Source organism: Gigantopelta aegis, chromosome 4 (genome assembly GCF_016097555.1).
Source record: "Gigantopelta aegis isolate Gae_Host chromosome 4, Gae_host_genome, whole genome shotgun sequence".
Classification (NCBI taxonomy): Eukaryota; Metazoa; Mollusca; class Gastropoda; order Neomphalida; family Peltospiridae; genus Gigantopelta; species Gigantopelta aegis.
The window spans coordinates 37,521,181-37,535,233 of NC_054702.1; the positions used below are offsets into that span (position 1 = coordinate 37,521,181).

General features: G+C 38.1%; 1 protein-coding gene across 2 annotated transcripts in view; it reads right to left on the minus strand.

The window, feature by feature from the left end:
- Positions 1-14,053, minus strand: part of LOC121370499 — an 87,836-nt gene that overhangs the window by 58,870 nt on the left and 14,913 nt on the right. For both annotated transcript variants that reach the window (XM_041495774.1, XM_041495773.1), the window contains exon 2: positions 2,083-2,865. In XM_041495774.1, coding sequence (XP_041351708.1) covers positions 2,083-2,192 — 110 coding nt within the window. In that variant the 5' untranslated portion in view covers positions 2,193-2,865. The remainder of the gene's footprint in view (positions 1-2,082; positions 2,866-14,053) is intronic.

Here is a 14,053-nt window from a genome sequence, read left to right on the forward strand (position 1 = left end):
ATCCATGAAGTTCAAGATATTCAGGGAAATATAACCAGTATGACCCACGTGTGTCATAATGATTTCACGTGCACAACGAATGACATAATTTTGTGAAGCGACGTCATAACTTAATGTGGCTTCCCCAGTGTAAACGCTTATTAAAATGATGTCATTTCGGGAAATAATGTTGTTTCGTTGTCTCTTTTTAGTTACGTTTGAAACGTTTTGACATGGTCCAAGCTTGTTATTCATGAAAATAATATTTTTGACAATGTGGTTAATAAAGAAATTATTACTCGCATGTGAATCGTACTGATTTTATAAAACTCTCTCGCTCGAGTAATACAATAATCCTGTCACTCGTTTTGTAAAATCAGTACAACAAACAAGCTCGTATTAATAATCTCTGCCTAACACTGCAGCACATTTTAAACTACTACTATTTTGTGTCCCACATGATTATTCTGATACTTGGTCTAGCTATAGTGATTGTAGAAACCAGCTGTCACCAGGAAATGTTTTATTTAATGATGCACTCAACACATTTTATTTACGGTTATATGGCGTCGGACATTGAGAGGAAACCCGCTGTCGCCACTTCATGGGCTACTCTTTCCGATTAGCAGCAAGGAATCTTTTATATGCACCATCCCATAGATAGGATAGCACATACCGCGGCTTTTGATATATCAGTCATGGTGCACTGGCTGGAACGAGAAATAGCCCAATGGGCCCACTGGCGGGGATCGATCCTAAACTGATCGTGCAGTAAGTGAGCGCTGTACCACTGAGCTACACCCCACCCCCCTGAAATCAGGAAGACATAGATCTTGTTTTTACAAACTTCTCCACTGACAGAAGAGTATATACCATTGGCCTAATTCACTAAACTCTCGCAACTTTGCGATCTCGCAGTGCAATACTAAAAGACTTGCAAAGAGGATGCTTTGTTGTCTACCAGAGCCTATGAGACCTTTGTGAATTAGGCCCCAGGTCTCTTAATGTATCAGTTGTGGCACGCTAGTTGAGATGCACTCTACCACAGAGCTCCATCCTGCCCCAGGTCTTACAGATTCCAAAACTAGGCACAGTGACTTAAGAGCTGGGGCCTAATTCACAAAGGTCTCGTAGGCTCTGCTAGACAACAAAGCATCCTCTTTGCAAGTCTTTTAGCATTGCACTGCAAGATCACAAAGTTGCGAAAGTTGAGTGAATTAGTCCCCAGTGATTTATCCAGGCATGGTCCCATGTGTGATGATTGGGAAAAATAGCCCTATTTAATCATAATTGGGATTTTTTTTTTTTTTTAGGCCTTTGAATGATGGCAATACACTATTGTTAAATTAATTAATTGAAACAAAAATATTTACTCATCAAACTGGGAATTTTTAATGCCACTTGCTGACAATATGAATTGATTTTTGATGCAATCATTATTTCTTGTTGCTATCTGTGTGATCCTTTATTTCTTTCCGTAAGTATATTTTTTCTAATTCTGACATATAGTCTAGAGGAAACATTTTTCTATTAGTAGCAATGAATCTTTCATGTGCACTTTCCCACAAACAGGACAACACATACCACAGCCTTTGATCTACCAGTCATGTTGGACTGGCTGGGACTGGATAAAACCCAATCAGCAAATGGGTCCACTGAGGTAATTCAATCCTGTGATGCATGCACCTCCAGAGCTGTAGCTAGAATTTTTTGTTTGGGGGCAACTGAGTAGTTAATAGTCTAAAACTCCTTAAACGGTTAAGAAGAGAATTTTCTTTAAGTTTCTATTAAAAAAAAATGATTTTTGTTTGTCTCCCCCGACACTAGCTATGGCCCTGGCCTCAAGCATGTGCTCTACCAACTTGACTAGATCCTGCACCCTGCTTAATAGTGAATTTTCAGCAAAATAAATTACCTCTCAAATACACAGACACAGATATTGTAAACAAGAAAATGTGATTTAATATATAATTTAAATATATATAAAAAAAGACCTATTAGTCAGAAATGTTTTTCAATGGTAGCATACTCAGGACAGTTTCCTTAATTTCAAACAAGCAAATTACACTTTTAAAAATTAATACACGGAAAGTTTATACATACGCAATTTTGCTGTCTTGTCCATGTTTGAGCTCTTCATCTCTTTTAATGACACTGAGAATCAAACTCTTTTCTTCCTCAGAAAGAGAATCCAAGTTGATCAAGTTTTCCATCTTCGTCCAATGAAACGTATCAACAGTATAAAGGTATCCAATCAGATTTTGCTATTACAGTTCTAATTAAAGCTATCCAGTCAGAATCACTTTCATTTGTTTTAAGTAAACAAAATGTCTTATTTTCATCCAATAAAATGTCTTAAGTTTTGGTATACAACATGAAAGACCTTTTTATATGACTGTATGAAAGACTTACTGTTATTTTTCAAGGAAATTGACAAACAATCTCTGAGATATTTCCTTCAAGATTACATAAAAAAAAGTTTTTATGTATTTATATACAAAAATAATCCAAGAATATTCATATCACATTTACAATGTCAATATCAAGTTAACAGAAACAATGTTAATATAAAATAGTTCAAAAATATATTCAGCTTTTCAACTGTTGAGAAGCACTAGTTACTGGAAGCCCTAAATTGAAATTTGTGGAAGACAAAACTTCAATAAAGGCACTTGAGAAAAATTAAAAGCAAATGTCCTAAACCATCACAAGGTATATGATAAGCTATAACTTTGTTTCTTGTCCAAAGATACATGTATCTCCACCAAGTTTGGAAAATCTTTTCTTTTTCTTCTTTTTCTTCTTTTTCATTAGGAACATTCTGGAAAAAGCACCATTGTAGGATGTATGTTCAGGTCACTGTAACATATATCACAACTCCAAGATCTGAAAATATCAAAAGTAAAACCAATGACCAACATGTAACAAAAAGTATTAAATGAAAAGAGGCCATCAATGTTTACTAACTGTAGTTGCACAAAGTTACAATCATATATTAATTTTCTATAACTTTTAAAATGGGTTCATTTCTTTTATAAGGAACTATTAAACTTCATGACTGATATTAAATTTTTTCAACACATATAACTGCAAAAATTAAAGAAAAATCATGGGAAGGCAAATCCTTCTGGTCATATGATTGACCAATATGCAAGTTACAAGTATATCAATTTTAAAGCTTTTAATATACATTTAATTAAAGCCATTTTGCAAATCTACCTGCAAAACTTCTGATTACATATTACTACCCAAAATTTGCTAAGGATCATACCATTTTTGTAGGATAAAATTATTAAATGAACCCATATTGAAATATATCTATTTACACTAAATGGGTAAGCCCACTAGGGCCTCAATCACATGCTTGAGTGATCAACATGCACCTCTGAGGTCACGGTATGCATGTGCAACTTGACAACCTCTGTACTGGCTTGCTGAGACAGCGTCGTCGTACATGTTATTGAAAGGTTTGCATCAGTTTCGAGAACATTTTTACCACATTTGAGGTTCTCAATGCCTCCTCAACGTCAATGTCGTCGGTTGACCACCGAAGAATTGGCCAGGGCCATGGGCATGCTGGAATGTGGGTTGCCAACATCTTTGGTGTGAGCCAAAGTGTGATAAGCAGCACATAGAATCGCTTCCAGACGTATGGCTCAGCTACCCAGCGCCATGCTGGTGGTCGACAACAAGCAACCACGCCAAAAGAGGACCGATTTCTTGTGGTGCAGGCCAGACATCATCCCTTCGTGAATGCGACTACTCTAAGAAATGAGTTGAGGAATGCTGTTGGCATTAACATGTCCACGCAAACAGTTCGTAATCGTCTTCGGCAGAGTGGTCTTCGGTCTAGGAGAGCATGCATTCGCATTCCCTTGACCCGACTTCACAAACAGGCGCGTCTGGACTGGGCACGAGATCACGTCAACTTCACTGATAACGATTGGGATCCTGTACTCTTCACCGATGAGTCAAGGTACTGTCTAGACTTTACAGATCGATGTGCTCGAGTGTGGAGAAGACATGGGGAGTGATTTCAAGATGCCAACATCTCCGAACATGACCACTATGGTAGAGGCTCCATCATGGTGTGGGGTGGTATCAGCAGAGGTGGAAGAAGAGACCTGCACATCGTGCTGAGAGGAATAATGTTTGGTGTACGCTACTGGGATGAGATCCTGGATGTCTACGTCAGACTGTACGCTGGTGCAATCGGACCCTAGTTCATCCTTATGGACGACAACGCTCGACCTCATCGTGCCAGGGTGGTTGAGGACTACCTCCAGCAGGAGACCATTGTCCGTATGGAATGGCCAGCACGCTCACCTGATCTGAACCTGATCGAGCATGTTTGGAACATGCTACAGGTGGCGATTTCGTGACATCCGGTCCAACCAACAACTCTTGTGAAACTAGGAAATGCCCTCACTGAAGAGTGGAACAATCCTGAGATGGCAGCCATCCAGAGACTCATTGGAAGCATGAGACGCCGTTGTCAGGCTGTGATTGCCTCACGTGGGTCACACACAAGATACTGACAGTTGTTGCTGCTGGTTATTGAACTGTTTGGGACATTTTCATGACTTGGAGTAACATTTTGAAACCTCCATTTTTAGGGGTCTGCTTCTTTGATGACAGAACGCATGTTACCTATTGTTCACATTTGGTATACAGCAATGAAATTCAGGAAATAAACATGTTCTCGAATACATGTCATTTTTAGTTTATGTGTGATACCCATGTCAAAAAATATAATACCACCCTAAATAGTGATCCTTAGCAAATTTTTAGTAGTATATATGTACTTAAACAACTTTGTTGTTACTTACACTGTACACACTTCTTAATGACTATATTATTATTGCAGATCATAAATATAAATGAAAATAATTTGACAATAAAACAAGATGGAAACCAAGGCTATAAGCTTGAGTTTTGATAGTTCCGTTTTTAAAGCTTTTCAGCGTTAAATTTTCACATACATTTAATTGTACCCATTTTGCAAATCTACCATCAAAAGTTACAATAACTTAAACAACTTTGTTTTTTACTTACATTTGTACATGTACACACGTTTTAATGACCATATTATTACAGATCGTAAATATAAATGAAAATGATATCACAATAAAACAAGCTTAATTGCTGATGGTTCAGTTTTTAAAGCCTTTTATATACATTTAATTAAAGCCACTTTGCAAATCTACTTGCAGACATTTTGATTACTTAAACAACTTTGTTTTTTACTTACATTTGTATATGTACACACATCTTAATGACCATATTATTACACAGATCATAAATAAAAATAATATCACCATAAAACAAGGTGGAAAACAAGGTTATAAGCCTGATTGTTGATGGTTCGGTCCAAGGTGCTAACCACTGGACGACTATAGATCCTCTAATCACAGCAGCAGCAATAATGCACTGTGACAAATGCTCTAGCTTGACATTGACAAAATGGAAGACTTGTACATGTATGTACAATGTATGTAGTCAGCTAAATCCAGCAGATTAGCATTACAGGTACACTTGTATTTAATGAAAGCAAGCCTTTAGACTGCAGTAAATAATATTGAAATAAGCTTGATACAGCAGCTGTGACACTATGCATACATTATTCAATAGGTTTATTGCTGAATACAATCTATCAACTTACTTCTGAATGTATGTGGGTTAATAAAGAGATCATTTAAAATAATCGACATGTGCGTGGGGACAGAAATTCAGTACGTTAGGTATAGAATATTATTTAAATAATCAACATGTTTATAGCTCACAAAAAACAAATATTATATTCCTTTTCTGGGCTAGATGTGGGTGATCAAAGCAGTCTGCCAAATTATCTCAAAAAATTAAAAAACCTTAGTTATTTTTTGGCGAAAATGGCGAGTGGCAGAGGTAGTCCTGTCTTTTAGAAAAATTTATTTATCATAAATATCTCTGGCATAATTAAAAACTGAATGGATTGCAAGTTGAAACTGCTTGTGTCAGCATTTTTTGTGTAACTTACAAGCAGGATGTAGTTCAATGGTAAATTAAAGCTTCCAAACAAGCACTGGTAAATGTGAGACTGTTGAAATACGCAAGATTCAAAGTTAGATATAAATTACCATTTAATCTCAGTTCAACCCACGCTCCAGACCCCTTAATGTTGTCTGTCAAATTTTCTTGGATTAAAAGCTTAAATGAACAATATATCAAGTTTTATTAACTTTACCTCAATTTTGAGTTAATCGAAATCCGACTGACAGTGGGAAATGAAACATCTGACATTATAGGCTACTCCAAATGAATAGCAGTGAAGCATCTTACTCATGATCAGTCGTGGGGTAGTGGTTGTAGCACAAAAAAATTAAATCAATGGGTTTACTGAGAGGGTTCAAGGAAGGAAGGAAGGAAATGTTTTATTTAACAACGCACTCAACATATTTTATTTAAGGTTATATGGCGTCGGACATATGGTTAAAGACCATAAAGATATTGAAGGAGGAAACCCGCTGCCACCACTTTATGAGCTACTCTTTTCAATTAGCAGCAAGGGTTCTTTTATATGCACCATCCCATAGACAGGATAGCACATACCACGGCCTTTGATGTACCAGTCGTGGTGCATTGGCTGGAGCGAGAAATAGGAAGGAAGGAAGGAACGTTTTATTTAACAATGCATTCAACACATTTTCACTACAATTAAATATGGAGTCAAACATAAGGTTTATGACAGAAAATGAGAATGGAAACCTGCTGTCACCATGCAATGGGCTAATCATTTTGATTAGCATCAAGGTTTTTTGTTATATATGAATCATCCCCCAGACAGTACAGCACATACTACAGCCTTTATTATAGCAGTTGTGCATGCAGCACTGGCTGAATTGAGAAATAGCCCAATGAGTCGACCGACTGCGATCGATCCTAGACTGCGTGTGCATCATGAGAATGCTTGATCACATCCTGTGCCCCAGCCCACCCTCTATGGTTACAGCAGAAAGATGAAATCACTGGCTTTACTGAAAGGGATCAATAACAGGTGAGTACTCCATCATTCAGAAAGAAATGTTTTATTTAACGACTCACTCAACACATTTTATTTACGGTTATATGGTGTCAAACATATGGTTAAAGACCACACAGATATTGAGAGAGGAAACCCGCTGTCGCCACTTCATGGGCTATTCTTTTCGATTAGCAGCAAAGGATCTTTTATATGCACCATCCCACAGACAGGGAAGTAAAGGTTTATTATTCCAGAGGAATCTAAATAGAATATTGTTCAATTCTTTAAGAAAGTCTCCAGGTGGATTTGGAAGGATCAAGAAAAAGTAATTAAGTTTAGAAATAAGTAAAGACTTAATTGTAATTTTGCCAAGAGGTGTAATAATACATTTCATCCATCTATTAATAATTTGTTTGATTTCGAACAGTTTATTTAAAAAATTAATATGACTCATTTCCTCCATATCTATTGTGAACATAATTCCAAGAATTTTGAACATTTTGGGGTTCTTTCTAGTTTTAAAGGTAGGGTCAACTCCAACAAGAGCCGTATGTGTTGGAAAGATGCATAACCGGACCACCAACACATACTGATACTTTAGCAAATGAAAAACGCGTAATTTTAGAGTTCATAAAAAAAACATGATTATTCCTGCTAACTGGGGGCAGCCATTTTGTTTCGTTTTTGTGACGTCCGGTGGGATAGCTTGGGGCGAAGTGACGTCAGCTCCTGACCATCACCTGTATGTAGAGTGTAAACAAAAGCAATAATTTTTGACAAGGCGCTTTTCTTTGATAAACATGACTTGTAAAACAGCATAAATGACGTAATAATATAATAAACTATTTAACTAAATATATTTCAAGTTGCATTAACGGAACAAAATGGGGTTATAGTATTTTTCTCTGTTAAATAATCCAAAGGAAAAATGTACACTATTAGGCCTATTGATATGCTACGTTGGAGCAAAAACGACAACCCACGATACCCAAGTGATAATTTTCTTTTCTTTGGGACTACGTAATTGGTCAGTTTTGTCATTTTAGATGGAAAAGTACTTAATCAATAGTTTTACAGAACTATTTACAGTAATACACCATGTCCATTACCATTTTAGGGGCGACAGTTAATATTCCACAATACCGGTATATATTTTTGTGTCTAGACAGCGTCAATTAATTGGCTCATCTGGTTACCAATCAAATACACACCTGCCAATCAAGAATCACAGGTAGAAACAACTAACAGCATAGACCAATTAACTAAGAAAACACTCTGTGTATCATTTCAGTACGTAGGTTAATGAATGGACAAAACACTGTTAATTATTTCGACTTGTTGTGTAGCCACTTTGACAATGGTATTTTATTTTGTACTGAAAAAAAATATATATAGTGCTGGATATACTTATTGCTGGCTTACTGGGATGTGTATTATTACAGAACATTGCAATGCATGACTATTTATCATCCCGCAAAAACCAGGTAGATTGTGTTTCTCTAGTTCTAAGGCTCATTCCTGATGTTACGCGTTAAGTATTACGTAACCACCAGCTCGCCAGAGGGCGTACTCACTGATATGGTACAAAATGGCTGTGCCCGTTATATATAATAGCCGTCACATTTAACCGTTTTATTAATTAACTACACAATTATATTTGTTGATATTAAGCAATAATATGCAATAATTATCGTTGAATATGCACACCAGGCCAAATGCCTTAATTGTCCCTTCCTTTAAGTGTTGTAGATATATGTCTTTACTATTTTTCTTAGCTCCGATCCAAATCACTTGAGATTTGTCATAGTTAATATTTAATCCAGACATATCAGCAAATTCGTTTCAATACTGCAACTGTATTTTCAAAAGATTTTTTTATTCCCATCAAGAATGAACTCAGTGTCATCTGCATATTGTGTCATAAGGAGATGTTTATTATTGATGGAAAGCCCTTTGATATTTAATTGTTTTTAACCACAGGAGCTAAAATTTCTGCACATAATAAAAATATATATAGAGAAATAGGGTCACCTTGTCTCCAGCCTCTATGAATTTCAAACCATGGCAATAAAGTGCCATTAATTATTAAACAAGATTTAATATTTTTATGTCATTACCAAAACCAATAAATAAAAAGGGTATTATCAATGAAGGACCAAGATACGGAGTCAAAGGCCTTTTCAAAGTCTATCAAGAATAACATCCCAGGAATATTTAACATTTCAGCATTCACTATAGAATCATTTATTATACAACATATAGTGAAATATCTTAAAATATCAGTGAAATAAAAGTGTTATCAGTCACTCATTGATGATAACACATTTTAGAGTTAAAATTTCACTCTAAAATGTGTTATCGTCACTGTAGAAAGTGTTATCTTCACTGTAAGAAAGCCGGAACTATTTTGCTGCTGGTATTTTTAAAATAAAGGTAAATTGCCAAAAGTTATATAATAAATAGAAAATTTCATGTTTTTGTCAAATATGATTTATATCTCATCTAGTGAAGTTTGCAATCATATCACATGTGACCGTGACTAGTGAAATATGATTGCAAAATTCACTTGATGAGATATAAATCATATTTGACAAAAAACATGAAATATCCTCTATATAATAAATGGATGTTGTCACCAATATATCAGTTTGCCATAAAACCACTTCGATCTTCATTAATAAGTTTTGGAAGGACTTTTTTGTCTTTCAACAATTAATTACCTACGACAAAAGTTTCAAGGAGCAATTTAAAAGTGAAATTGGGTGCCAGTTTTTCAAAAATTGTTTGGGCTTGTCACCTTTTAGGGATACATGTACATGCAGGTTATAATTCCTTGCTTTTGCATAACAGAAAGTTCTCCGATTTTCAAAGTCTTTGTTTACTGATCTTAATAAATAAATGCCAATCTTTCCAGAAATTTTTTTAAAACTCGTAAGTAAATCCATCAGAACCAGGACTTTTTTTTTTTTTTTTATGTTTTAGGACGTTTAGCAATTCATCAAGAGCTTTAGCCTCATCTTGATTTGACTTATTTATTGGTGTATTTTGAAAAAACATGGAATTAAGTTCATATTTGGGAATTAAATGTTCTTTTGATGCAAACAGATTTTCATAAAATGTCTTAGCTTCCAAACAAATATCATGTGTGCGTGTTAAAACAATATAATCTTCTGATAAAATTTTTGTTATTGACTTGTTTTTAAAATTCCTGTTTTCTAAATTACAAAAGTTTTTTGTTTTTTTTCTCCCTCATCAATCCATTTAGCTCTAGACCGAATAAGCATGCCTTCCATCTTTTTTCTTTTTCTATTTTCTAGTTCCAGTTTCTTTGCATCTAAGCGATCAAAGTCAATATTGTCTAATAACAAAGTCATTTATTTCCCTATTTAAAACTTCTTTAGTTTTTTGCTTTCTTTATTCTTTAATGAGGCAAACAAAATTGTTTTACTCCAGATCTCCATAAGAAGAGTTTCCATAAAAAGCTGATCATTAATCTTGAATTTTATTTCATGAGATATATCTTCTGGTGATATTGGTTCAAAACCTTTAACAGAGTGTTTTTGGACAACCTTAAAAATTACTTCTTTTACAGATTTAACATATTCCTTGTCACCCAAAAGGGAGTTATTAAATTTCCAATATGTATTTGTTTTTTGTTGGTTTGTCAATTTGAATTTTAAGCTTATGAAAGAGTGGTCTGATCTATAACCAGAAATTATATTTGAGTCACTAGTAATAGAATAGAATATAAATTTTGTGAGATCAGAAAAAAATAAAATCAAGTCTGGCTTGCTTAATAGGATTTTTTCTTCTCCATGTAAATTGCTGGACTTGTGGATTATGTTCACGCCATATATTTAGAAAATTTGCTTCTAATTTTCATTATTATTCATACTTACCTAGTACTAGCACAACAACAATGCTATATGACCCTGAGTTATAACCTCCACTGCAGAATTATCTCCCCTTGCCGGATGTATAACCTACACCCGCGCATGGGTAGACCGTATATCCTCGTTATCGATTCAAAGTCCGGAATGACTGAATCAAAAAAGACCTCCCTCGGGGCGGGTGGGAGGTAACGGTTGTTGTGCTAGTACTAGGTAAGTATGAATAATAATGAAAATTAGAAACAAATTTTCTAATAGTCTTATTCAACTTACCGTACTAGCACAACAACAATGCTATAACAGACATGATATAACACCATTAAAGCACGAGAATTTAACATTAAAGGGAGGAGGTGGTAAGAAAACGAGGAGGACTTACCCATTCAACCAGTAGTGTTCGTCTCAAATAATGATACAGTGAAAAAGCAACCCACATCATACGAGGTATAAAATGTCAAAGTGACTTTTAAATTGAAGAACTACAACCCCAATTAAAAGTAAACCAAGTTAACAAGGTGAGGAAACCCGCACACCAAGTAATGGTAAAAGACACTTGACTGCCCCAGATAGTCAACCATCCACCCCCCACTCTCCAAACAGGAGGTGGAGAACTATCTTCCAGAAAGACTGCCGCTAGCGACCGGACGAAATAAGGGTCGCCCCCTACTCGTGGCCCTGTGCACTGAAATGACTTGCTGCCCTGCAATGACTGATTGAATCCGCCGAGTTCCGTCCGGACCAACAGCCATATCACGGAAATAAAACCGGTCAAACGTGTGTCGACCTTTCCAAAACCCCGCACTCATGACCTTGAAAATGTCCAAAGAATCATGGAAATTAAGGGAAGCAGAAATCGCCCGAATCTCATGAGGTCGAACGGAGAAATTCCGCAGAACATGATCACCCGCCTTCTCATATGCCAGTTTGATGGTTGCAGCAATCCATCTCGACAAAGCATTCTTCATAATGTCTCCCGGTTGGCGCGTGAAAGAGATAAACAGTCTCTTAGTGTTTTGCCGGAGATTTCTAGTACGCTCCAAATAGAATTTCAAAGCCCGCACCGGACAAAGAAGTCTATCAGAATTATCCGCAGAAAGCGTACGAGATAAACACTGAATGATGGCCGCAGGAAACTCTTCCCCTGGCACCTGGTTCTTAGCCACGAAAACAGGATCAGTATGTAACGTAACTGATCCGTCCATATTGTAATCCACCAAATCATGCAAAAAAGCATGAATCTCACTAATACGACGGCAAGCCGCTAGTGAGATCAGAAACAAAGTTTTCCACATCAAATGACGAAGACTGGCAAATTTCAAAGGCTCGTAGGGCTTGCCTTTGAGTGCATGCAGAACCAGAAAAACATTCCATTTAGGCAAAATGGAAGGCTTCTCAACTGTGTTTTGCAACGACTTAAGCAAGTCATGCAACACGAGATTCGTTGAGAAATCTTGACGTCCACACTGCCACAGAGTAGTGAAAATGGACGACCGGTGACTTCTCACTGTTTGAACCTTCAGCTGTCTTTCTTGGACAAGAGCCAGAAAGTACTCAGCTAAGTCATTAACAGTAGGCGACAAGGGATCTATGTCCCTCTCAGTCGCCCAACGAACCCAAGCGCGCCAGTGACACTGGTAGACCCTCTCCATAGACTGGTGCTTCGAAGAGAAGACGAGCTCAGCAACCCATTTAGAAGGTTTCCCTTACTGAGCGACTACGAAAGTAGGTTTTAACCACACCCGTCGCTCTCAGTCCCGCCAAGTAGTGATCCCGACGCAGAAGTAGACTGTTGGCAAAAACACGCCCAGCAAGCTGAGCGACGTGATGAGAGGCTTTAGAAGCCGCTAACAAACAACCCTTAGCCATCGGCGGAAGACCCGTGACTGCTTTATCTAACCCAAATAGGAACGTACCTAAATGGTTATTGACTTGAAAAAGAAGTTTAGATAACCTCTCCAAAGTCTCTAAATCCGTGAGTGGCACACTGACATTAGGAGATGGGTGGCAGTCTGCCTTCACCCTAGTGGAAACGACCACTGGATGTGAAAGGAAGGAAGCTCCCAATGTCTTATACGAAGACGTGGACAAAACCTTCGCCAAAGACAACAGTTTCCTGGTAGCTAACGCTGCCGGAAACTCTTCCACCACCACCCCCAAAATACGATTGCTACCCGCAATCAAAGCATCAATCTCCGCGTCCGTCGCCAAACGAAACACCCTTGTAAGACTGAACAGCCTCCTCCGACGGAATTGCATCCGCGCACACTAGTCGAACCTGTTCCCGTACAAAACCAAGAACTGCCTGGTAATCATAATCGCCGTCTGGCGTACCATCGGCCTAAATGGGAATCTCATCGAGCACCGAACCTGGTGCCGACCCTTCCCCCGAACCACACACTCATTCGGGGGGGAAATCCTTTTCCGAAGAAGAAATTTTCTCAAACGACGCGCCATGCGCTGACCGTAACAGAAACAAAACTGCATGGGCAGGACGATGCGGAACGGCGAATCCGCAAACTGGTCCAACCCCAGTCTCGCTGGAAACCCCAGGCCATGAAATTCTCAAAAAGAGAAACATAGTCCCCCCCGAGTCCGGAACCTCTACCCCGATCTGACAGGTCTGGATTGACCATCAGTGTAGATACAGGTGCACCCAAGAAAGCTGCAGTTTCCCTGATCCCTGCCGAAGCAGACAACGGGACTGGTGGTGTCGGTTGAACTGGACCGTCAGGAAATTTGTACATGTACGATTCCTGCGCCGAATTCTGAACCCAACGTACCATGTGTGGATTAGCCAAACCCAGTTGACGTAGCCACATGTGAACGATATAAAAGTTGATGACGCTGTACAGGTGCCCCAACAACAGAAGGGACGCCCACTGGCGTCGCACCCGAAACAACGCCACCCGGCTCCATGACCGAGACAACGTTGTGAGACTTCGCGATTTTGCTAAGTGGCTCAAGCACTAAGTAGCGCTTCAGCCGAAGCAGGGAGCAACAGCACCCCCTCCGCGCCAAGCGGCGCTTCGGGTTTACTGGTATCACCATTTGTTCGCGAGCTCTTTGAACTGGACACCGACTTGCCGACCGACGGCAAATCGGTATGGAGCACGACCCCGGAGGTTGCCACTGTGCTCCGCCCGTCCCGTTCATGTCTAATCATCCTCTTATGCTTGGCGTCTTT